We start from the raw sequence: 25,143 nt of genomic DNA, 5'->3' as shown, positions 1-25,143 counted from the left end.
TAATAATTTTATAAAAGGTTAAGATATCGGTACGTTCGCGGCGATAACTAAGGGATGTTATATTATGTACTCTCATTGCGGTAGCGTAATCTGAGTATTTATTTCTAATTCTGTATTCTATTGTCTTAGCAAACTTTTTTTGAACTCTCTCTATCCTATCACTATGTATTTTATACAGTGGGCTCCACACAGCACTTGCAAATTCCAAACGACTACGAACATAACTGTTAAATAATACCTTATAAGTTAACAGTCTCTTAAATGGTTTACCTACGCGTAGTATAAATCCTAACTTTAAGTCGTATTAGCGTGCATTTTTTTGAGACTAGACTTAATAAAATTTACCTCGGCCAGAATAAGAATTGTCAGCCTAGCGTAATAGACACAATTAATTACCTACGTTATAATGTTGCTTTGTATTTTTCGAAATTTTTCGTCCATACAAAAAGAGAAAACGTTTTTCCACTTCTAAATATGTTCCATTCTCCATGATTTTTTAGTATGTTATTGACACAGTGAAAAACTAGATTTATAGGATTTCCTTTTTTTTAATTTGCAAAACAAAAAAACATTATTTTTGAAAGCGAAAGCTGTAAACCTAGAATATATTACGCTGAAGCGATCGACATCAAAATCAAAGCGATTTGTCAAGATTTAATTATAGCGGTAAATGTTTTGTTCCGAAATATTGGAATTTCATTGTTCACCGTTATTTCGCTAGATTCTAAAAGCTATTCTTCCCTCTTAAGGCTCGAGATTCGGTTGCAGTTTTGTAGAAAGGCATTTATGGTTGACAGTCGTCAAATTTATTAACGGCCTCGAATATTGGGTCTTAAGTTGCGGATTTTCTTCTTCCTCGCGTTGTTCCGGCATATTACCACGGCTCATTAGAGCCTGGGGTCCGCTTGACAACTAATACCAAGATATGGCGTAGGCACTAGTTTTTACGAAAACGACTGCCATCTGACCTTCCAACCCAGAGGTTAAACTAGGCCTGGTTGGGATTAGTCCGGTTTCCTCACGATGTTTTTCTTCACCGAAAAGCGACTGGTAAATATCAAATGATATTTCGTACATAAGTTCCGAAAAACTCATTGATACGAGCCGGGGTTTGAACCCGCGACCGCCGGATTGCAAGTCGCACGCTCTTACCGCTAGGAAACCGGATTAATCCCAACAAGGCCTAGTTTACCCTCTGGGTTGGAAGGTCAGATGGCAGTCGCTTTCGTAAAAACTAGTGTCTACGCCAAATCTTGGGATTAATTGTCAAGCGGACCCCAGGCTCTCATGAGCCGTGGCAAATGCCGGGACAACGCGAGGAGGAAAAGAAATTGTATAAGTTTGATTTATTATTTATATGTGTAGGTGTGTCCGCAGGGCGGCCTCGGCACCGCCACGCTGCCGTCGCGGCACGCCAGCGCCTGCTGCAGCGACAGTGACAGGTGACATTATATGTGTCATTATAGTACAGTCAAGGTATTAAACATGGATACGTACAAAGTGACAAAAATATGTACACACTACCTTAATATAAAGGCAATAAGGTAGTGTATACATATTTTTGGCACTTTGTCCGTATCGATATTTAATACCTTGACTGTACATTACGATACAAATAGGAAATTCGAAACGAGTTGCGAATTACTTATTCGCACATGTATCGTACAACGTTTTACAGTACATATGGGCCTTTAAATGTTCGACACAGTAACGTAATATGCTAATTTTCGCACTAGTGCGGTAAAGAAGCACCATATGTACTGTAAACTATTTTTAGTTAACAATGATAAGTTTGGTGTCATTTGCTTTAATAGGATAGCAAGAAGTATTTTAACTTTATGATACGAATATGTATAACAGCGCATCGCGGACCAAATCGAACCAGAGAAGTCGAGCTCGCCGCAGGCAAACCCAAGATCGTCTGTCTGAAGATAACAATGTAAGTCTCACTTTTTTGGAAATTAATCTGAAAGCAAGTATAACCATAGAGATGCTACACGCGTGCCCCGTGAGGGACAGGACATACGCGAAGAGACAAAATTAAAAGTACCTTTCAAATTGCTGTAAGCATATCAAAAACAACTTAGGTAATGTAGTCGGGTTAATGTTACCCGCCGCTGCATCTAGCTGTCTGCAGACTTTTTAGTAGTAAGCAGAAATGAAGTGAGGCTATGACAGGGGCCAACGAGAATAGCGCTTTCTCAGCTAATCCGTTGTCATCTCTATCGTAATATGTAGTTTTAGGGCCCAGTAACAGAATCATTTCAATTATACTACAAAAATATGTCCTAAATCGATTTATTATTTTATTTCAAATGAGCTAAATTTCTGTACAGGCCATAATTAAACGATTTTGGCCAATTTTGATAGCCCAGTTGGTAGAGCGGTGGGCGGCAGTATCCCGGAGTCGCGAGACAGTGAGTTTTAAGTTTATTTATTTGAAAGCATTATTTAATTGTGTCCAGGTACCACAGGCAAACAACTCGAGCCATTCACTGAGGCACGAGCCCAGAGCGGAGCCGTCAAACATCAACATGGTCCCGCCCATTTCTCAAAATGGTAAGCATCATAGTGAAGTGCTTTGTAATCAACAAATATTTTAGATATATTCTTTATTTAAAATAAAAATACGAGGGCTGCCTTTTAAGTTCTGTCGTTTGGTAAGACTAAAGACAATGTAAGTGTTAATTGGTATTTATTGTTTTTCAAAGTAATCACCGTGATACGTAATACACATTTTCATTCGATCGAACCAGTTATCGAAAAACTTATTAAAGTCCGAAGTCGGGGTCTCCAAAATGGCTGTTTTGTATGCCTCAACCGCTTCTTCAGGCGTTCAGTACCGTTGACCTCGAAGTCGTTGCTTGATTTTTGGAAAAGTGAAAAAGTTATTGGGGCTTAAGTCTGGACTGTGTTCCAGATTTTCGACAAATTCGCTCTTTTAAAAACTCAATTGTCTGCCTAGCGGTGTGCGACCTCGCATTATCGTGGTGCAACGTCTGGGGTTGTTTTCTCGGAACTCGCTGATAACTTCTGGTAAACAAACATTGGTATACCAAGTCAGCATTTACCGTTTTCGGATCCTCTAGCACGGTGGTGGCAACGTGGCCACTTTTCGCTACAAACGTGGCGACCATTTTTTTCGAAGTGCTCCGTGAACGTATTACTTTGGTCGGTTTTGGCTCATTTTGGAACACCCAAACAGTCGACTGCTGTTTAGAATCCGGATCGTAGGCATATATCCCAGACTCGTCACCACTGATAATGTCGTTAACGTGTTTAGAGTTTCCTCGGTTGAATTTTCGTAGAGTTTTGCGACACCATATAACGCGAGCCGGTTTTGGTCTTAACTGAGTAAATGTGGTATCCAGCGTGAGATCATTTTTTTTTTACGCCTAAGTGGTCATGCAAAATATTTAGAACACTGGTCCCTGAAATGCCCAATGCAGCTTCTATCTCACGGTATGTATATGACGATCAGTTGCCGTACAGCATCAATGTTCTCCTGAGTCACGGCTGTTTTTGGTCGACCTTCACGATGCCTATCACTAAAACTAGAGCAACCACGTTGAAATTCTAAATACCAACGTTCCACAGTGCGGAGGCATGGTGCTTCATTATTAAAAACAGAAGTCAACTCTTCAAAGCACTGAAGACGCGTTAAACCTTTTTTGTAATTGTAAAAAATTATCGCACGTAAATTTTCCTTCGAAATTTCCATTTTCGCAACTGACTTGTCAACTTTGAACCGACGCTGTACTCAAACGATTCGGCCGAACTCGAGTCATTCTTTTGTTTTCGTGTTCTAAAATCAAATATTTTACGATGATACTAGTTTTTTTTAATAAAATCGCGAGAGGTTTGTAAACGACAGAACTTAAAAGGCAGCCCTCGTATACATAATGAATATTTACAGATGATTGCTACAACTAGCTTATATCTAAAATAGGCCCTTGAGGCATTGTACCAAGGATGCTGGCGGCATTTCCTCGTTGTATTGCAATACAGATACGTTATGCGAGGAAACCGCCAGCTCTTCGGTCACCAGTTACGTCAACCAGACGTTTCGCGATTTCTCTAAAAAAACTTGTGCGCGCTGTGACCCCATGGATCTAGAGTTTCAACGCCAAATGGTACAAAATTGTACTCTACCAAGGTTCTTATATTGATTACGTTTCAAAATTTCGGCGCTTTCCGCCGCTGCGCCCGCTTTTACATTAGTCCGTTGGAGGTGGGACGGTGCCAGTGTGTCTACGCAGGCCGCATCCCACACTAACATCCGTCAAATGCCAGTCGTAGCCATCATCCCTGATAATGCCAGTTGGCTCAAGAAGAGCAGGCACATTGATGGTGGCAAGAGACCGACGGATTATGTAATTAAGCGACGCATGTCTTGAAAAACGACCTGCACTATTTTGACAAGATAATCCATGGTGTCCCAGTCGGTCCACGTCCGTGCCACAAGAGCATATATGTGGCGTACAGTTGTTTAGAAGAGTATTGTAAGTTAAATCACAGTAAATATTATCCCAGCTCCTTTGTGATTTAGAGTCGTCTGAAAATTTTTTGCCCGGGCAAGCAACATTAAAAACATTTTTAGCATCCTCAAAGCCCACAATCTCACAGAATAAACAAACATGGAAACTATAGGTCTAGATTAAGAGAAGAAACTGTAATAATATTTTTTGTATGACCGTTTGTTTCATATTTAAATAAATAAATATTTCCTATATTATAATTACAAATATTTTTATTTTGCAATAAACAAAACCTTCAGTTTAAGTTGGTGGGACTTAATCAATTTGTGTAATAATGTCCGATAATATTTATTTATTTACTGTAACACGTGAATTAAACGTTTTAAATATTATTTCAATTATCTGCTTAATGTAGTTTATCAAAAGACATATTTTCTTGTATCACTTGATCACTACAATGGGATTTTCTTTAAATCGCATTTCAAATATTCCTATTTGCTTCCAGTTGACAGTCCTATCAACATGCCGTACCCTCACGGGCCGCCGCCGTATTGGAATAATACGAATAAAACTAACCAGGTAAACATAACACAATTTATTGCACCCAAGTGTTGCAAGCGCAATACAGCGAAACCTGGTTATTGGGACCTGGATACATTTATTCAGGTCCCAATAACCTTTTATTCCATTGAAAACCTCTATAATTGCAACCAAAGGTCCGGTCCCGATTCCTTGGGACCAAAAGGATTCTATAATTAGGCTCATGCATGATTTTTTTAAAATATTTTTAATAATTATTTATATCAGTTGAAAACCGGAAAAAATAAAAATACTTTTACAAATCTTCACATTATTTTATTAAAAAATTATTCAAATGTTGAAAATTTTTGAGCGGTTGAAACGCTCATAATTTTTGGAGAGCCGATGACGTCACAGTTCGGACACAACTGACGTTTGTTACTAATGTTGTTCGTGTATTATAGCTACTCGACACTAATAATTCATTTTATTATTTTTAAATACCATGGACCTAAAAACCATTATATAGGCATTATCTATTGCCAAAGCATACAAAGAAATACAAGTGCAGCTCACAATCAATGTACAATGGCAAACAATATTTTTTCCAATAAAAATTAAATCGAAGTATACGAGAGTATACCAATTTTTTTTGTAGATATCAATCGTTCTGGTTACAAATTACTTCTTACCATAAGCTTCGGAAGTAAGTAGTAGGTATGAAGCCTGTATATCACTTATATTCATTAATTTAATGTAAAGTTTTTGATTTAACTAAGTATTTACGAATTTATACACAATATTGAACTGCATATTGTTTAGTCAAACCTTTGCAAAAACATCAAACTGGAAACTAGTGTGTAGCTGGCGATAAAACTTTTGATCGACGTGTTGTATGTAATTAAATTTAAATAATAACAGTATGGAAACTCAACCAAGTGTTTATCTAGAAGTAGTCGACAATAACCGATGTTTGAGATATAACCATTTTTAATTAATAAAACGCGACTAAAATACATTTTTATAGCAGATTTCTTTCAAAATCAGTGCGACGTAGAACAAAACAACAAATCTGACTGAACTGTGACGTCACGTGATGTTTCGACAAATGGCATTGCGTTTCGCTCATTAGCATTTCGCGCGCAATTTTTGTAATTTTCATTTATTATTTTAAGCAATTAAATTATAATTTTATAACGGAAATGCATTTGTAACACCCTACAACGATAACAATCATCCGAATAAAAATTACTTGGTTCAAATTTAAACTTCATGCATGAGGCAAATTGAAATTATGGAACGTCTTTAAATGCAATTCAAATTTTAGTGGTTTCCTTCAATTTTCCTCTGTAATTGAACACATTGCAACTAAGACCTTCATAATTGGAATTGGGCTAAAAAGTTCCGTTATTTTAGCTTTTCTTGTCACCTCTATTATTGAAATGAGTCTTACTTATTAATTACCTTTGTAATTGAAATAATAGAGTGAGCCGAAAAAATATGACCGAAACCGGCAAAACGTCCCACTTTGTCGCTTGCTATTTATTTATTTATTTATGTTCAGGAGAACCAACAGCTTTAAACTTACAATAGGACAACAAGATTAATACAGAGAGCCAATTACAGGAACTCACAAGTAATTACAAAGTATATAAAAAAATGCTAACACTGACGCACACACACATGCGTACAAAGTGAGAAAAAAACAAAAACACAATTGAAAATGAAAATACATAGAAGCCATTAAAATAGACCCTAGGTTCGGAAACACTTAGTTCATTAGCGCCCAGAATAATTGAGGTCTCAAAGTTCGAAAGAAAAAAGAACATACAGTAAAATATAAGGACGAGATTTGCTTGTATCTTTATACGAATAACCAGTCAAGGCGTCCTTATGGCAAGCGATAAAGTGGGACGTTTTGACGATTTCGGTAACAAATATTTTATAGCAATGACAAGTTTATTTTATAACTGTTCAAATAAGTAATATTTAATAGGTTATATTTTTAGGTGTAATATTTTTGATCAAATCAAATAAGTATAGTATGCCTTTTACATTCCAATATAACTTTCTTCTACAATTCAAGGGGGAAAATTTAAAACCCAAACGATTATAAGAAAATAAAGTAGTGATTAATTTAGTACAAAAGTGCAAGTTATATAATATATATATAGACTAGAAACCCAGAACGTAAACTTGTAAATCTACTTTCAATGGTTATTTACACCTCCATAAAAGAAATTTGTCAAAACGCAACCTCTGTTAATGTGAACCTTTATAATTAATTGAACCTCGATAATTAGCACGACCGGCATTGACACAACATTGTCAGTCCCTTGAAATTTCAATTATCCAGGTCTCAAAGTTGTAGGTTTTATATAGTTTTCTTGTTAAAGTATTATTGGAATAATGAATTTGGCCGAAGTTTAGGTTTTGGGTTTGGCACCGGTTGAAGTTAGGGTTCCCTACCGTAGATATTTTGCCAACCCTTATTGTCACTGAATCGCAACCTTGACAACGGGGTCTGCTTATCCTCTTGCTCCAGGATATGCGTACGAACCAGTTCACACAGAACAGCCACTCGCAGACCATGGAGCGGCTGATGGGGACGCCGCAGATGGGCTTCCCGCCCTCCATGCCCTTCAACATGATGCTGCCCTATGGTGAGACCGAAATCATTGCTAATCAATATCGTTATTAACGTGCCGTTTTCATAGCAAAATATATGGTTGGCAGAAAAAGCATTATATAGATAGATAGATTTTAAAGATACAGGACAATCAGTTCGGTTTAAGACCTGAAATTTCCACGGAATATTCCATTCTGTGTCTGAAAAGTACGGTGGGGTATTGCGAAGGAAATTGCCAGGGTAGGCATGTTTCCTCGATTTGTCAAAAGTTTTTGATAGAGTACGACGTCCTATGGAAAAAGCTAGAGGTTTCAGGCGTGCCAGCAGAAGTTATAAGTATCCTTAAACACTGGTACCAATATCAAGTGAATCAGGTGAGATGGACGGATAGTTTTTCCTCAGAGTACAGGCTAGAGTGCGGAGTTAGACAGGGGGGGCTTACTTCTCCCCGGCTGCTTAACTTTTACTTGGATGAGTTGATGGTTGGGCTCAACAGTATGCATGTCGGATGCTACATAGATGGTGTCAGCATAAATAACATCAGTTATGCAGACGACATGGTGCTGTTGAGTCCGTCGATCAGTGCTCTAAGAAAGATGTTGGCGGTATGTGAGGAGTACGCTAAAGTTCATGGCCTGCAGTACAACCCCAGGAAAAGCGAGGTAATGGTGGGGTTGTAATGTGAATGGTGGGGACGAAAGCACCCACGTTTGTACCGAGGGTACAAAACGTAGGGTAAAATATCTGGGGCATATGATAACACATGACCTTAGTGATGACCTAGATATTGAGCGGGAGCGCAGGGCGTTGGCGGTCAGGTCAAATATGCTGGCCCGGTTTGCTCGATGTTCGGCGGATGTAAAATCGTACTGTTTAAGGCATTCTGTCAGTCATTCTACTCTCAGCCTGTGGGTTAAGTATACCAAAAGAGCCTTTAACGCCCTGCGCGTTCAATATAACAATGCATTCAGGATGCTGTTGGGGCTACCGAGGTGGTGTAGTGCCTCGGGTATGTTCACCGAGGCTCGCACGCACGGTTTTCAAGCCATACTACGCAAGAAAATCGTTCCGATGCTAAGCAGAGTCAGAAAAAGTACCAACAGTATTCTGAGTGTATTCGCAGATAGATATGATTGCCCAGTTTTAATGTACTGGGTAGGGCAGACTGGGGCTATTGCTCGTTTTAGGTCGAAATAGATAAATTCAGGTTATTTCGTAGTAAAATGGTAATTGTGTTAAAATTAGTTCCTTTAGTGTAGAAAAGTACATATAAGTAGTTGTATATTTTACTAACCTATTTTTATATCTAGTTAAGAATATTACTTACAATCTATGAACTTACATGGTTCGAAATAAAGATTCTATTATTATTACGAGCACAGAAGACACTAATAGTACAGTTTGATAAACTTTGGTTTTCAAGAGGTATTTAACATTGTCATTTGCAGTCGCAATGTTTCGATACAGTTCGGTAACCGTTACGACACATTGTGTACAGATTTGGTAACAAACTGAACGCAAAGAGTATTAAATGTTTCGACACCTTGTGACCGAAAAGTGTACACACGGCGACCACACTTAGTTACTGAAACAATTCTGGTCACATTGTGTGCACACTGTTACCACACTAAGTAACCAAAACTGAACACAGTCGCAAAGTGTAGTAACTGTTTCGACACCGTTACGACACATCTGACATTTAGTTACTACTACGATGATTCTGCGACTGGAATGGTTATATGGGTAACCAATATTTTTCTTTTATATTTTTTAAAACGGTACGAACGAAAGCACGAAGTTCCCGCAACTGACGAAACCATCATCGTCACATCACTATTCGTCTATGAGAAAGGGATAGCACATTGCATCTTCAAGTTGACAAAAAGGGACGGGCGTACTTCGTTGCTGCTCAATACAACCATAATGACCAGTATCACATGAACCCCGCGGACAAAGTACAATTTTCAACAAAATAATGAATGTGACTTAACTGTTGAATGTTATTCCATCTGTTTTGTATTTGGAAGTCTAGATGACTTGCCACACCATTTTATGCTGTAATTTACCATTATTATGGAACGAATTAAAAAAATTACGATTTATTTTCGTATAGACGTGCACACTGCTAACAGGTCGTAAAATTGGGCGCAACTGATCGGTGCGGCGCGCGTGTAATCTTATATGTGCCCTATAAACCATACGGGCGGTGACCGCGAGTCGTCTTATAAGCTCAGTCTATAGGGGTTGGTCTGTAACCATGCTTTATGGAAATCTACAGCACCCCGCATGCGGGCCCTATCGACCAATGAAACGGAGCCATTATAGAAAGCTCCCGTACCCCGCATGCGGGCTATTGACCAATGAAGCGAGTCTTAACGTTTGTGTATGCGCCAGGCGGCATGGTGCCCGGCTGCGGCTGCGGCTGCGGGCTGTGGGGCGCGTGGTGCTGGCAGCAGCTGCTGCAGCAGCAGCGCGAGCTGCACGCGCTCAGGGACCACCTGTCTCTTGTAAGTATATGCTTACAGTCATCTTCCGGCCGGCTACACATGAACAGTGCCGGGCTGCGGCTGCGGGTTGTGGGGCGCGTGGTGCTGGCAGCAGCTGCTGCAGCAGCAGCGCGAGCTGCACGCGCTCAGGGACCACCTGTCTCTTGTAAGTATATGCTTACAGTCATCTTCCGGCCGGGTACACATGAACAGTGCCGGGCTGCGGCTGCGGGTTGTGGGGCGCGTGGTGCTGGCAGCAGCTGCTGCAGCAGCAGCGCGAGCTGCACGCGCTCAGGGACCACCTGTCTCTTGTAAGTATATGCTTACAGTCATCTTCCGGCCGGCTACACATGAACAGTGCCGGGCTGCGGCTGCGGGTTGTGGGGCGCGTGGTGCTGGCAGCAGCTGCTGCAGCAGCAGCGCGAGCTGCACGCGCTCAGGGACCACCTGTCTCTTGTAAGTATATGCTTACAGTCATCTTCCGGCCGGCTACACATGAACAGTGCCGGGCTGCGGCTGCGGGTTGTGGGGCGCGTGGTGCTGGCAGCAGCTGCTGCAGCAGCAGCGCGAGCTGCACGCGCTCAGGGACCACCTGTCTCTTGTAAGTATATGCTTACAGTCATCTTCCGGCCGGCTACACATGAACAGTGCCGGGCTGCGGCTGCGGGTTGTGGGGCGCGTGGTGCTGGCAGCAGCTGCTGCAGCAGCAGCGCGAGCTGCACGCGCTCAGGGACCACCTGTCTCTTGTAAGTATATGCTTACAGTCATCTTCCGGCCGGCTACACATGAACAGTGCCGGGCTGCGGCTGCGGGTTGTGGGGCGCGTGGTGCTGGCAGCAGCTGCTGCAGCAGCAGCGCGAGCTGCACGCGCTCAGGGACCACCTGTCTCTTGTAAGTATATGCTTACAGTCATCTTCCGGCCGGGTACACATGAACAGTGCCGGGCTGCGGCTGCGGGCTGTGGGAAGCGTAGTGCTGGCAGCAACTGCTGCAGCAGCAGCGTGAGCTGCAAGCGCTCAGGGACCACCTCTCTCTTGTAAGTATATGCCTACAGTCATCTTCCGGCCGGCTACACATGAACAGTGCCGGGCTGCGGCTAAAAAAAAAAAGGGTTATTTTTCTTTGTTATGAAATTTTTCGTTTTGCCTATATTTTAAGACAAATATTGGCACAACCGCTCATGCTATGAGTTATAAAGGTTATCTGCTATAACTATAAAACAGATGGTAACAACTACGATCCGGGTTCGATCCCCGGATGTGTATGCAAATATTACTACTTATATATTTTTTGTACTTGAATTAAATATTTTTGATTGAGTATCATCGAATGTGAAAAGTGCAAGAAAGGGTCAGCAAGTCCTATAGTTCTCTTGTTATCGTAAAAAAATATAATGGAGAAGGCAACTAATGTATTGTTTAAGGCATTGTCTAAATCCCTACAAAAGCAGTACCATCGTAGAGAGCGCAATCTACGCTATTGGCTTTTACCGGTTTTCCCCGATAACAGCAGAGCGCTGTTAGAGATCAATCATTGTTTAAATGCACTCCTTAGTATTAGCACGTCATTAGTCTTGTAATAAAATCGAGATACAATCTGTAGGTTAGCTTGTCTTTCGGGCACACTTTTTCGGGTAAGTAAACCTTTGTGCAGTGATAGGATTTTCCTGCAGTTGTTATAGTGAGGCATTGCGAGTTGAAAGTTCTGCTATCCTTCCACAAGATTCGGCACAAGAAATAGAAAAGGGAGCATTTAACGCAATTCGTTTGGGGGCAATGTCGGCGTAAATATAGTAATGACGTGCTAAAAGGGGAGTGCATTTTATAGATGGTTGATTTTTAACAGCGCTCTGCTGCTAACAGGGAAGGTCGATAAAAGCTACTTAATCGTAGATTGCGCTCTCGACGATGGTACTGCTTTTGTAGGGATTTTGACTTTGCCTTAAGTAATACATTAGTAAAAATCGGGAATCCGTGTAAATCGTAAGCTATCATTTTAGGCAGCTCTCAACTCACTTCTCGGATTGACTTTCCTAACTTAATTTTCTTTCCTTTCATTATGTTTGATGGTTTCCCGGTTCCGTTATCGAGCAAGGTAAAAAATCTTGGATTCATATAAGATCGCCGTGTCTTGGTTACCACAGATAAGTGAGATCGGTAGGAAGACGTTTGCTTCTCTGGGGTCACTTCGCAGGTTTCGTAACTTCTTGCCGCTTGCTTGCCAGAAAGAATTGCGCTTGCTCAATCTCTTCTTCTCCCTGTATTGAACTATGCCGATATTTGCTATCTTGATCTTACCGAGGACCACCAAAATGAACTTGAGCGCCTTCAAAACGTCTGTATAAGGTTCATATTTGGCTAACGCAAATATGACCACGTCTCTGAATTTCGTACAAAGCTCAAGTGGCTCCCTATTAGACCCTATTCGCCATTGCCGTAACTCTCATATCCTTGTACGAGTACTTCTTTATAATATTCTTTTCAACCCCACTACCCGTCTATATTTTAAATAGCGTTTCAACTATCTTTCTTCTGTCCGGTGTGCGGAGAAACATCTTGCTCCACCATCTTCTTCATCTAAATTTTATAACAACTCTTTGACTTTTCGTGCTGTTCGGTTGTGGAAATGCTTTGGCATTAGAGTCATTAGACATTAGATGTGCTAAATCCCTTCCCATTTTCGAAAATCTTTTGAAAGCACATTACCTTTCGTTACCTTAACTTACCTTTAAGGCAGCGAAAGGTAATGATTGTCTGGAAAATATCTTCTTAACGATAAGACCGTCTGTTGTTACCTAGCTTAAAAGCTACTTTAAACTGCATTTCATTTTCTGTGTATTTTTAACTGTATGGTGCACAATAAAGAATATTTACTTACTTACATTAGTTGCCTTTACCATTATAGCATTTTTTTTACGATAACAAGAGAACTATCGGACTTACTGACCATTTCTTGCACTTAAATGAAAGGTAATTAAATTTGCTACAACTTTATTCAATGCAATATATCTCATACCATGAGCGGGAGTGCCGATATTTGTCTTAAAATATAGGCAAAACGAAAACTTTACTTGAAAAGGAAACCATTTTTTTAAAGCCTCATTTCTCAAGAACTATTTGACGCTGGAAATGGCTTAAATTGTTCCAAATTTAATGTACTTTCAACATTACACAGCAAGTTTTGGCCAAAAATCCATAGTTTTGAAATGTTTGCAGTTTTTCGTAAATTTCGCAGGGAAATTTAAAACTTTAAATTTGCAAAATTTAGTTTCACATTCCTCCAAGAAATACAGCTTTACATCACGCATTTTTTTATTATAAGATTTGACCGATGTTATAAGCCTTAGTTGCCTTTAGATCTATGCTTGTAACATAAAAAAAATTCTAAGAAAACTTGTCGCAAAGTGACTTGCTAAGTCAATTTAATATGTATTACACAGCTTGAAGAACGCTGGCGCGCTGAGACCGCGTCCCACACGCTGAACAACCAAGTGGCTCCCGGTAACCGCGCCAACAACTACTGGGATAACTTTAGAAGGTACGAACAGCGTTTAAGAGGAACAAGCCGCCGCCAGGCAAGTTACCCTCTTTTTAAAACAAATAAAACAAGAGGGAATGCAATTTACACTCGCAAAACTTCTTTCAGTTCTGTTTTCTTTTTGTAGTCTAATTTTTAGCACTGAAAATGAAAACTAATACCAGACATTAGTAGCACAATCGGATTAATACCAACCTCGAAATCTCTTAAAACGTTCATTAAATTTGGTATGTATATAAATTAAAGTCCCCTTTTTCATGCCCACACCATTTGACATTTGGGGACCTCGAGGACTCGCAGCCATCTTGGAAAATGTGTACCATCCAGGAGAAATTCGCGTTGTACTCTAAATCTACATTCTTTATGAAAATATTGTGTAAGGCAACATTAAAGCTTTTTTTTTTGCAATAACATTATTTAGCCCTAAAAAGTTTTCCTCCGTTAATTTTAGTAACTATTTGTATTGCGTAGCACTCGTGTACTAATTATGGATCTACTGATGTCTATTTTATTTAAATCCGCTAAATAGTTTAGGCTCTAGAAGAAAACATACGATTTAATATTCGTTGAGTCCTCTCAAGGTGGTTGGTTTAATTTTTCTGTAATAAAACAAGTATAAACAAGTTGTGAAGGGTAAGAGGAATCTACCGATACGTCATTTAAAAAAATCCGTCCAGTATCCTAAGCTACAGGCTGTACTGAATCATCAGTACTTAAACCCATAACCTTACTTTCTGGTTAAGTCGCAGTCTAGTAAAATGTTAATATTGGGGTAGATCACGTACACATGTATAGTCAAAAGTGGAATTCATGATCCTCCGAGTTTCCTATTAAGAGAATGTCCCCTGGAAGTGTATATGCGTTAAACTTAGATTCAGCAAGTATTTTCTATAACAAGATGTATTTTCCGCAGAGATATCATATCCAGGACTTTTTTTGTGTAGAATTTAATAAGCTTTAATGTTGCCTTACACTATATTTTCATAAAGAATGTAGATTTAGAGTAAAACGCGAATTTCTCCCGGATGGTACACATTTTCCAAGATGGCTGCGATTCCTCGAGGTCCCCAAATGTCAAATGGTGTGGGCATGAAAAAGGGGACTTTAATTCATATACATACCAAATTTCATGACTGTTCTAGAAATTTCGAGGTTGGTCTTAATCCGATTGTGCCATAGATATAATATATGTTACCTTAATGTTCATGCCAAGTTTCATGTGATTTCACCATGGTTTAAAAATGGGAGCGTATCTTCGATTGTATGGCAGCGACTAAGTTCTTAGGACTCTTAAAGTGTTTCATTTCTAATATATGTTTATTTTTACTTTACATTTACATATCTATGTAAGTTTATGATAATTATTTTTCTCTTTTCAGATACTAGATTTGATACATAAACAACATATATTTATATCCTAGTTGTAGTTAAATAATATTATTGTAGATATATTTCCATCGATATTGGTGAGAATTGTGTTCCATTATAAAATAACTGAGTTTTTAAGTTTGTTTTTAATTTACTTAATAAAGTAACTGTAGCTATAGCAGCTTGTTTGCAGTTATTTTCGTCTAAACCTCTGTATACCTATATATTTTCATATAGGTATACAAGCTAACTTAAAGACTGTATCGTTTATTATAAATACAGATAAAACCTGATCTAACTGTTGACTTGTTTATTATTTTTCATTACTATGTTCTTAGGGTATGATCTTTGGGTAATTTTACGCCATATCTGATATGAGTGCTGCCTTTTAAGTTCTGTCGTTTGCAAACCTCCCGCGATTTTATAAAAAATAACCGGCCAAGAGCATGTCGGGCCACGCTCAGTATAGGGTTCCGTAGTTACTCTTCCGTCACAATAAGCTCAACTGGAGCTTAAAGTATAGTAAATTGTTAACCAAGGGATAAAACGGTACCTTTCACCCGAGTTAAACAAATAGGCAAATTTGCATAATCAGTACCTAATTAAAGTAAGTCTTTTTACTATGAAGGGAAAACTTTTTGCGATAACTCAAAAACAGCTAAACTGATCATGTCCGCTATAGTTTTCATTTAATGTCTTTCTTAAGCTCTACTTCCACGATTTTTTTCATATTTTTTGGACCTATGGTTCAAAAGTTAGAGGGGGGGGGACACATTTTTTTTTCTTTCGTAGCGATTATCTCCGAATATATACACTTTATCAAAAAAAAATTCTTGAAAACCCCTATTAATTTTAAAAGACCTTTCCAACGATACCCCACATTCTAGGGTTGAAACGAAAAAAAAAATTTCACCCCTACTTTACATGTAGGGGAGGTACCCTAAAAAAAAAAAAATTTTTAGATTTTATTGTACGACTTTGTCGGCGTTATTGATTTATATATCCATGCCAAATTTCAGCTTTCTAGCACTAACGACCACGGAGCAAAGCCTCGGACAGACAGACAGACAGACAGACAGACAGACAGACAGACAGACAGACAGACGGACATGGCGAAACTATAAGGGTTCCTAGTTAGCTACGGAACCCTAAAAACTAGTATCGTCGTAAAATATTTGAATTCAGAACTCGAAAACAAAAGAATGACTCGAGATCGGCCGAATTGTTTGAGTACAGCGTCGGTTCAAAGTTGACAAGTCAGTTGTGAAAATGGATATTTCGAAGGAAAATTTACGTGCGATAATTTTTTACAACTACAAAAGAGGTTTACCGCGTCTTCAGTGCTTTGTAGAGTTGACTTCTGTTTTTAATAATGAAGCACCATGCCTCCGCACTGTGGAACGTTGGTATTTAGAATTTCAACGTGGTTGCTCTAGTTTTAGTGATAGGCATCGTGAAGGTCGACCAAAAACAGCCGTGACTCAGGAGAACATTGATGCTGTACGGCAACTGATCGTTATATACATACCGTGAGATAGAAGCTTCATTGGGCATTTTAGGGACCAGTGTTCAAAATATTTTGCATGACCACTTAGGCGTAAAAAAATTTATCTCACGCTGGATACCACATTTACTCAGTGAAGACCAAAAAACGGCTCGCGTTAGATGGTGTCGCAAAACTCTACGAAAATTGAACCGAGGAAACTCTAAACACGTTAACGACATTATCAGTGGTGACGAGTCTTGGATATATGCCTACGATCCGCATTCTAAACAGCAGTCGACTGTTTGGGTGTTCCAAGATGAGCCAAAACCGACCAAAGTAATACGCTCACGGAGCACTTCGAAAAAAAAATGGTCATCACGTTTGTAGCGAAAAGTAGCCACGTTGGCAACGTGGCCACCATGCTATAGGATCGTAAAACGGTCAATGCTGATTGGTATACCAATGTTTGTTTACCAGAAGTTATCAGCGAGTTCCGAAACAAAAACCCCAGACCTCGTATAGTACTGCACCACGATAATGCGAGCTCGCACACCGCTAGGCAGACAATTGAGTTTTTAAAAGAGCAAATCCTTGAAAATCTGGAACACCCCCCGTACAGTCCAGCAGACTTAAGCCACAATGACTTCTTCACTTTTCCAAAAATCAAGCAACGACTTCGGTGTCAACGGTACTGAACGCCTGAAGAAGCGGTTGAGGCATTCAAAATAGCCATTTTGGAGACCCCGACTTAGGACTTTAAAAAGTGTATTACGTATCACGGTGATTACTTTGAAAAACAATAAATACCAATTAACACTTACAGTTGTGTGCAATATAATAGCAGTACATAAGAAAATGTAAATTAAGGGAAAACTATAACTTTAGATCAATAATATTGTATCTTTTTGTATAATTATTCTGCATTACTTGATATTGTTTCAAAATTAACTGTAACCTTAACTTAAATGATATTGGCTGTTTTTACTAAGTTCCGGAAATTCCTATAAAAACGTAAAATCCTACGAAAAAAATTCAATTGGGTACTATAATTGTAATTTAGAATCTTTCCTATTATTTCCAATACAAATACAAAAACAAATGTGTGATTTTTAAATAAAAATGTAATACCAAAAAACGGCTTAGTAAAGTTGTATTTATAATAAACGATACAGTCTTTATTATGTTGTCAATAAGGCGTTACTGCCATAAAAATCACCCGTACCTCTTGACAATGCGATACCAGTTGCCTGAAAACGACACATATTATTATGACCACTTTGTACTAATGCCTAATCTAAACCTTATTTTAGTATCCAAATACTAAGATTTTAATTCGTGTGTTGCCTGTTTTTTGTATTTACTAAATAGTGATGTACAGCATCAATAGTAGCGGATAAAACCACGCGCCAAAAGTATCGGTCATCCCGGCTACGGAACTTTTCCAAATATAGATAGATCTCTAAAATTCGCGTCCAAAAGTATATCTTTAATTGTTCTACATATAGGAACCATCACTTTATGTTAAGCTGTTACGGAATGATACATACTTTTGACGCCTTGTTTCATCCGCTACTGTACAAACGGTATTAATCTCAAAGCGAGTCTAAAGAGAGCTGGACTAACTATTTATTACAAGACGTGGCCGACAACTATAGGGACCGTGCGCGTTGTAGGATCTACCATCTTGTGGCCTGAATCGGTAACATAAACGAGTACATAATATTTCACGCCAAACAAGTGCTGCCATCTACCGCTGTCCTACGTTTTCTTGTGCATAGTAGGTTCTGCCATCTTGTGGGCTACATTGGAAGCGTAAACTTCACATTGACATCGCGCGCCAAAAATCTGACGTCTCCTGTGCTGCCCCCTACAGTTTATGCACGCTCCCTATAAAGCTGGTGTTCTACTGAAGCGGAGATGAGAGGAGACGCGCCGCAATCAGCCAATAGCATTTGTTTGCCTCTCCGCTCCGCAAGTCTCTTGTTATCTCCGCCTTAGTGGAAAGTCAGCCTGGCGTCTAGTTCTTGATAGCCTTAGTCCTAGAGTCATTTTTGCAGTTTTGAATGTGAAACCTTATTTTATTCCATTATATCTCAAAATTCGACTTGAATTTGTTCTTTTAAAAGGATATCGGGAGTTAGGAGGTTAGAACGAAACACTTACCGCCACATGTTGCCTTAAAACATAGCTCGTTTTAATTGCACCCGAAATATGTTTTTGAGATCTTTGTTAACAGCTTTTCATCCCAGCAGTTCGAACAAAGGTGCTTTGATTCTTAAATTCAGTAAGCAAAATTTGATTTTGCTGCGAGTGTGAGACAAAGGGACCTTGAAATTAGAATTGTTTTATTTTAAAGTCGGGTCTGCTTGTAAGTACCAAAGGCGGTTCAATAATTAGTTTTTTTTTGGGTAGGGAGCGGAGAGGTAGGGTAGGGAGTAGGGATCGGAAGTGGAGGTAGAAAGTGGGATTCGAGGTGTAAAGACAGACATTGGAACTACTAAAACAATTTACATACTAAGATGTGTTGTCATATAAACAGCGTTGACATGACATATAAAAGGGGCTCGACTCAGCATAATGTTGTAGTAAATGTACTACAGCGCTAGTTTGCAGTCGGACCCTAGAAATAAAAACAAAACATTAAGAAAAAGAAGTTTGGGAGGGACGACGGGAGGGTGGGTGTTGAGTTGGCTAAACAGGTCATCGCTTGCTCGGGGCTCCATGCTTTGAGTACCTTTTGACTTTAGCGTTTGGAGTTAGTAGCGGCTCCGGCGCTGCGGGATGAGCAGCCCATCCAACCTGGCTACTCTTGCTCTGCGCATTAGGACAGTTTCTCATACAAACGTTGTCCCCATTTTCCTCTCTGGATTTTGTCATTATAGAAAATATTTTAACACAATATGATATACAGGGTTCTTTTTGACCAGTAAGCCATACGGTAATATAAGTTGCGAAAAGTCCCCTAAAAATCTTAGTGAATGAAAAATAATATTTTTTTCCATATTTTTCAATTCATAGCCATTTTTTTAAATCATAATATTCAACGCCTGCTTAGTCATCTGAAGTACGCGGTCGGAGGCGGACCGCAGTGTGGCATGCCCCTATTGCCCCGCCTCCGAGTGCGTACTGTGAAGGTTTGGAACCTTCACAGTCTTTTTGTAGATAACTGGCTTCAGTTATAGATTTGAATTCAGAATCATCGCCCTGCTAAATGAATAAAGATCTGTAGACGGCGATTCCGAAGGTGGCACCCATCTAGAGTGGTTGAAATTGTAATCTTGCAAAAAAGAGAAAAAAAAATTATATCAGAAATCTACGTCTGCGTTTATATTCCCCACCACAGATAGACCGTATCACTCGTTACAGTACTTTAGAATGACCAAGCAGGCGTTGAATATTCCGATTTCAAAAAATGGCTATAAACTGAAAAAAAAAAATATTTTTATTACAAAGATTTTTGGGAACTTAGCCCATTGACATATATATCTAAGGACGGGCCTTACGGACAATAAGAATGGGGCCAGTAGGTACAACAACGCGATTAGTTGATGCAGGTTGGTGAGTTCGCACCACGCGCACGATTGGTCGCAACTAGTTCCGTTAGACTGCACGATTGGCTCGAATTCGTGAGTGACACCACTGAACAAGCACCAATCTTAGTGCCCGTAAGGCCCGTCCTTAGATATATGTTAATGACTTAGCCCCATAGCGTTATCAAGTAGCACGAGACACCATTATCTGTCTATCTCACTTACCACGAAGAAATAAAAAAGAGGGTAGTTTTTCTTGCAATCGAGCGATCCAGCACAATAGGACCTCGAGACCCGTATAACATTCGTAACTAGAGAGGGCACTAAACGCGTCGTCCAATCCTGTTAGCTTAACTGCTCGGTGAGCCATATGGATGACACTCCAGGCTGCGTGTTATTATGATTACGATGGTGCGCAGGTACTTTGCTTAGCCACTATAACTTAAACCTTGAGGTACTACCCATTGCATGATTAAGGAGTGCGCTCGTACTGGTTTTTCTTAGCGTTGGTCACAGATGTGCTTGATAAGCAAGTGGACTTAATTAAAAGGCCTTCTACACGATCGGGATCAACCGCCAACGATCATGTTCCTGGTCGGGTTGATATCAAAATGAACCGTGTAGAATGCGGTTGACCCGACCGACATTTGGTTGGTGTCAACGGCCTTGGTCGCGAGCGCATCCCTCGCGACAGGCTGCGTCCGTTGTTGGTCCCAACCGTCTGAAACGCTGTCGGCCGACGGGGGCGCTTCAGTGTGTGCTTGTCAGTCGTCGCGAGCGCACTTTGTGCAATGGATTCACATAAAGAAAGCCGCGAACGAGACTCTGACCGAATTTATATCTTTATATTTTGATTTCTCATATCTTAGGGACATTGGATCCGATTTGTACAAAGATAAGAACCAAAAAACTCAAGCTTGGGAGCTTATGATTGATGATATGATTTTTCTTCTTCACTCAAACATAAAAAGTTATAGCCAAACCGACCTTCTGTTGCTTTGAAAGGTAAGACACCATCGCTACTGTTCGTTCAAATACCGGAGAAGAACTGACAAGTTGAGTCAACCACCGAACGTGTAGAACGAATACAAAAAATGGTTAATCCGACCAAGGACACGATGGTTGGCGGTTGATCCCGATCGTGTAGAAGGCCTTTAAAACACAACAGAGAGTCGCCCGCCCGCGCGGCAGGCGTTTGCGATGCCCTGATTGGCTATACAATTCTAGCATTCCTTTCCTAGTGCATTGTGCTTTCTATAGTGTTGCACGAATCGAAACAAACAAATAGTGAAGTGGTGACCATATTTTTTTTATTTTTGATATATAAAATAGGTTTTTTTTATAGTACCACTTGTTTTCAAAAATCTGTTGTACTGCTTATCTAAGTATAATGGCATATTCAAATACGGGTAACTGCACAAAAATAACCCTGTACATTCATTATAGCTATCCCCCTTATTTTCGATTTTTTGATTGGTATAAAAGTTAAAAGACTGAATAACAAATTCCTAACTTTATTTTTTATTTTTTGGGGTATAAATCTGTTAACCAAATATATATCAAATTGTGTAAAAATATTGTCTATCTATATTGTTAATACCCAGAGAGGAAAATTGGGACTACGTTTGTGTGGAAAGTCGCGCGATTTTCCACTTAAGTTTTAATTCAGCGTTTTTTATTAATGTCTTTATATGCTGTTTATTCCGCGCGGCTGTGTCTAAAGTCCGTATAGCCTTCATTTTAGTATACCTACTCCCGGTAGGAGATGGCACTAGAAGAAGATTACGAGTAATGTACTCTAATTATACTCTCCTGTAGCACAAATAATTGAAATAAATTTCGATGAATTCGACTGGGATACAGTATTTGCAATGAAAAATTGGTCACCGACCGACCTGCGAAATAATCAATAGTTTCTCATATTTTGGTCACTTATGGGCGTTATTAGATACATAAATTGCACAAAGGTGACTGTTAAATGTATTATTTTGCTATTTCTAAACGAAAAAGGTACCGGATCCATGTAAGGACCTTATTTGATTTTAAACACAAAATAGAACTATGAATATTGTTGTTTCGATCTACAAATCTTACGGCAGAATTGTATCATGTAACATGTTCAACTACCTTTAGTGGACCTCTAATGAGCTTATTTTTGTAAATATTGAATTTAAAATATCTTTTAACACACGTCACGTGACCCAAGTCGAAACGACATTGAATATTCTAATGACGTCACAACTCACGGTGTGAAACTGGGCTATAACCGCGAAAATCTAAGTTCGTCAATGCGGGCATTTTTCTCTGTCATTCTAATTACGTCTTACTAAGAGTAAAGAAGAAAGATCCCCACAATATGCGATTTTCGGTTTTTGTGGTAGGCCCCCTTTTTTATCTTTATTTATTTATTGAGCATTTTTTAAGCAAATAGGCCAATTAGGCCTCCGTTGTCTGTTCTCAGACAAAATTTAATACTTAAGCCGTAGACATTTTGGTGGTGGGCAATTAATTGAAGCTTCGATATCTGCACTAAAAATTAACATCATAGAAATGCTAATGGATAATGAATACTTTACTATATATAATAACTCAATTCTTCCAGAAAACATATTTTATTAGTTGGTTAAAAATTCACACGCACGCATACACAGCTTAAATGGCTACGGCTTGAGTATCAAATTTTGTACTGAGAATAGACAAGGGGGGGGCCTTGGTGTTACGTGTGTATGTACATAATACTTACTTTACTCTTTGGTATGTACATAGTTATGTGTCAAACCGTAAACTGTGACGTCATACAATTTTCAAAGACCGTTTTGGGCGCGAAAACATGTGTCAAAATATATTTTGTTAATTTAACATATTTAAAGCCGTTTTTAGGGTAAAAGTTAAATTTTAGGGCAACGTTTGGTTAATGTAGAACGTATTACAAGCGTTTCAAAAAATTGGAAACAACCCTATTAAAAAATAAAATAAAATGTATTAAATTATTTATTAAATCATTGACGTATTAAGAGTAGCTTTGGCTTAGAAAACAATATTTAGTATTAACTGTAACCATTTACGTCAAAATTTTCTAAAAAAGAGAGCTTTGTTTGCCACCTTAATCTCCACGTCGGATGTAACTTTAGGTCGCAATGTTTCCAGCTACTCGCGGCAGAACCTGCTGTCGGCGAACAGCAAGACCAACGCGGACGGGCAGCCGGGCGCGCCGGCGGCCGCCGCGCCGCTGGCGTCGCGCAGCCACAACGCGCTGCGCCGCGCGCCGCCGCCGCCGCGCCGCGCCGCGCCCGACGTGCTCAACCTGCCGCCCGCGCCCCAGCCGCACGCCAACAACCTGCCGCCCGCGCCCCAACCGCACGCCAACAACCTGCCGCCCGCGCCCCAGCCCCAGCCCCACGCCAACAACCTGCACGCGGCCGACAAGCGCAAGGCCTGCTCCAAGCTGCCCGCCAAGAACTCGCGCGCCGCCACCAGCAACCTCCACCTCCGCGAGAACCCCAACCTGGCCTCCGCCCGCCGCGACGCCGCCGACAAGGCGACTTCCAAACTTTTCGATCTCCTCCGGGAGAACGTCTACTCCGAGGTGACGACCCTCATCGGCGTCAACGAGTCCCACCCCGACTTCCTCATTCAGCTGTTCAAGGAGCTGCAGCTGATCAGCTCGGACCCGCTGCGGCAGAGGGTCCTCCAGTCCATCCGGGGCGTCCTGTCCCGGTACGGGTCCGCGTCGGAGGGCCGGCCGGGCGAGCGGCCCCGCGAGGAGGCCGGGGCGGCCGCCGAGGGCGACTCCGCCGACCGCCCTCCTTCCGAGCGGGCCGGGTGCTCGACCGCCTCCCAGTTCGACAACAATATTGTTCGCTTTCTATTACTAAAAAGTGAAGAAATATGCACCCCCGAGCTGTTGGACGCTCTGGCGACGCATATTTTAAACGGGGGCGAAGACTGTGGACGACCCCAGATATCTAAGAAGAGACTGCTCGAGTTCCTCTCTAAATACGAGGGTATGACCGTCTGCAACGTATCGAACGACATTATCGAGAGCCTGCCGCTGGTGATGTCGGGCGGCGGCGGCGGCGGCGGCGGCGGGGACGGCGACGGGGGCGAGGCGGGCCCGCCGGCCGAGCCGCCGCTGCTGCAGGACGTGGCGGGCTCGCTGAACCTGTTCGGCTCGAGCGAGCCCGCACTGCACGCGTGCCCCTACGGCGGGTGGCACGTGGACGGCGAGCCGGGCGAGGCCAGCCAGGACAAGGTGGACCTGCTCGACTGCTCGGAGATGCACAACGGCGACCTGGCCGAGGCGGACCAGACGTGCGAGGCGCGCGACGCGGCCGAGGCGCTGCCCGACGTCGTGGACACGGAGGAGGCCGCGCCCGCTGAGGTAATGCAACAGGTGCTCTACTGTAGGTGCCTTCCCTTGATCAATTGTGCTAATAGAAGTGAGAGTTAAGCTAAAATCTTTATCAAAGTTACCTACACTACGTACACTCGATTATCATTCTTTATACCCATTTTATAACTTTGCGAAGACTGTCTTGCGTCACGAATATCGTGTGCAGTTCTGCCATATGTATCTACTCCTTTTTATCGCTTCCCCACTGTACACATGTTTAAACTATGTAATCGTTCAACAATAAACTGACGTACGTGAAACGATGAGATGCATTTTCACTTCACTATGTTTTATTAACCCTTTTCCAGGCAAGGTGAAGGTGAAGTCACGTTCTTGTCCATATACTTTGTCGTCCGTACCGTAAAACCACCCAACTATAGTCTAAAACCCAAACTGGTCCACAAGTTCAAAAGGAAATTTAATACCAATGTTCCTTTTGGTTTACTGAGTTTTTTTTTTTTTCATTTATAAACATACTTTGCCTTAGAACTACAAAAATATAGCAAAAGACACACCTGAACGAAAACATTAGTTTATTTGTGGACCATGGTCGGGAGCTTTGGACTAAGTTGGGTGGTGTTAAAGCATCTAGATTTTCAGACGTGACCGTACGATTTATCCACCACATACGCGTCAATAGAATTTTAATAATCCGATTTTAAGTACAAATTAGATTGGACTTTCGCCGGGAAATGTGACATATCTTCAAATGAATCT

General features: G+C 40.7%; 1 protein-coding gene across 1 annotated transcript in view; it reads left to right on the top strand.

Annotated features, from left to right (window-relative positions):
- LOC133517428 (uncharacterized) overlaps positions 1-25,143 on the top strand; it is a 74,861-nt gene that overhangs the window by 40,583 nt on the left and 9,135 nt on the right. Inside the window, exons 24-31 of the mRNA XM_061850744.1 lie at positions 1,366-1,442; positions 1,861-1,939; positions 2,466-2,559; positions 4,984-5,057; positions 7,543-7,660; positions 10,021-10,133; positions 13,552-13,649; positions 23,181-24,414. Coding sequence (XP_061706728.1) covers positions 1,366-1,442; positions 1,861-1,939; positions 2,466-2,559; positions 4,984-5,057; positions 7,543-7,660; positions 10,021-10,133; positions 13,552-13,649; positions 23,181-24,414 — 1,887 coding nt within the window. The remainder of the gene's footprint in view (positions 1-1,365; positions 1,443-1,860; positions 1,940-2,465; positions 2,560-4,983; positions 5,058-7,542; positions 7,661-10,020; positions 10,134-13,551; positions 13,650-23,180; positions 24,415-25,143) is intronic.

Source organism: Cydia pomonella, chromosome 4 (assembly GCF_033807575.1).
Source record: "Cydia pomonella isolate Wapato2018A chromosome 4, ilCydPomo1, whole genome shotgun sequence".
Lineage (NCBI taxonomy): Eukaryota > Metazoa > Arthropoda > Insecta > Lepidoptera > Tortricidae > Cydia > Cydia pomonella.
Note: the sequence above shows the minus strand (reverse complement) of the source record. Positions and strands in the feature narration are given on the sequence as shown.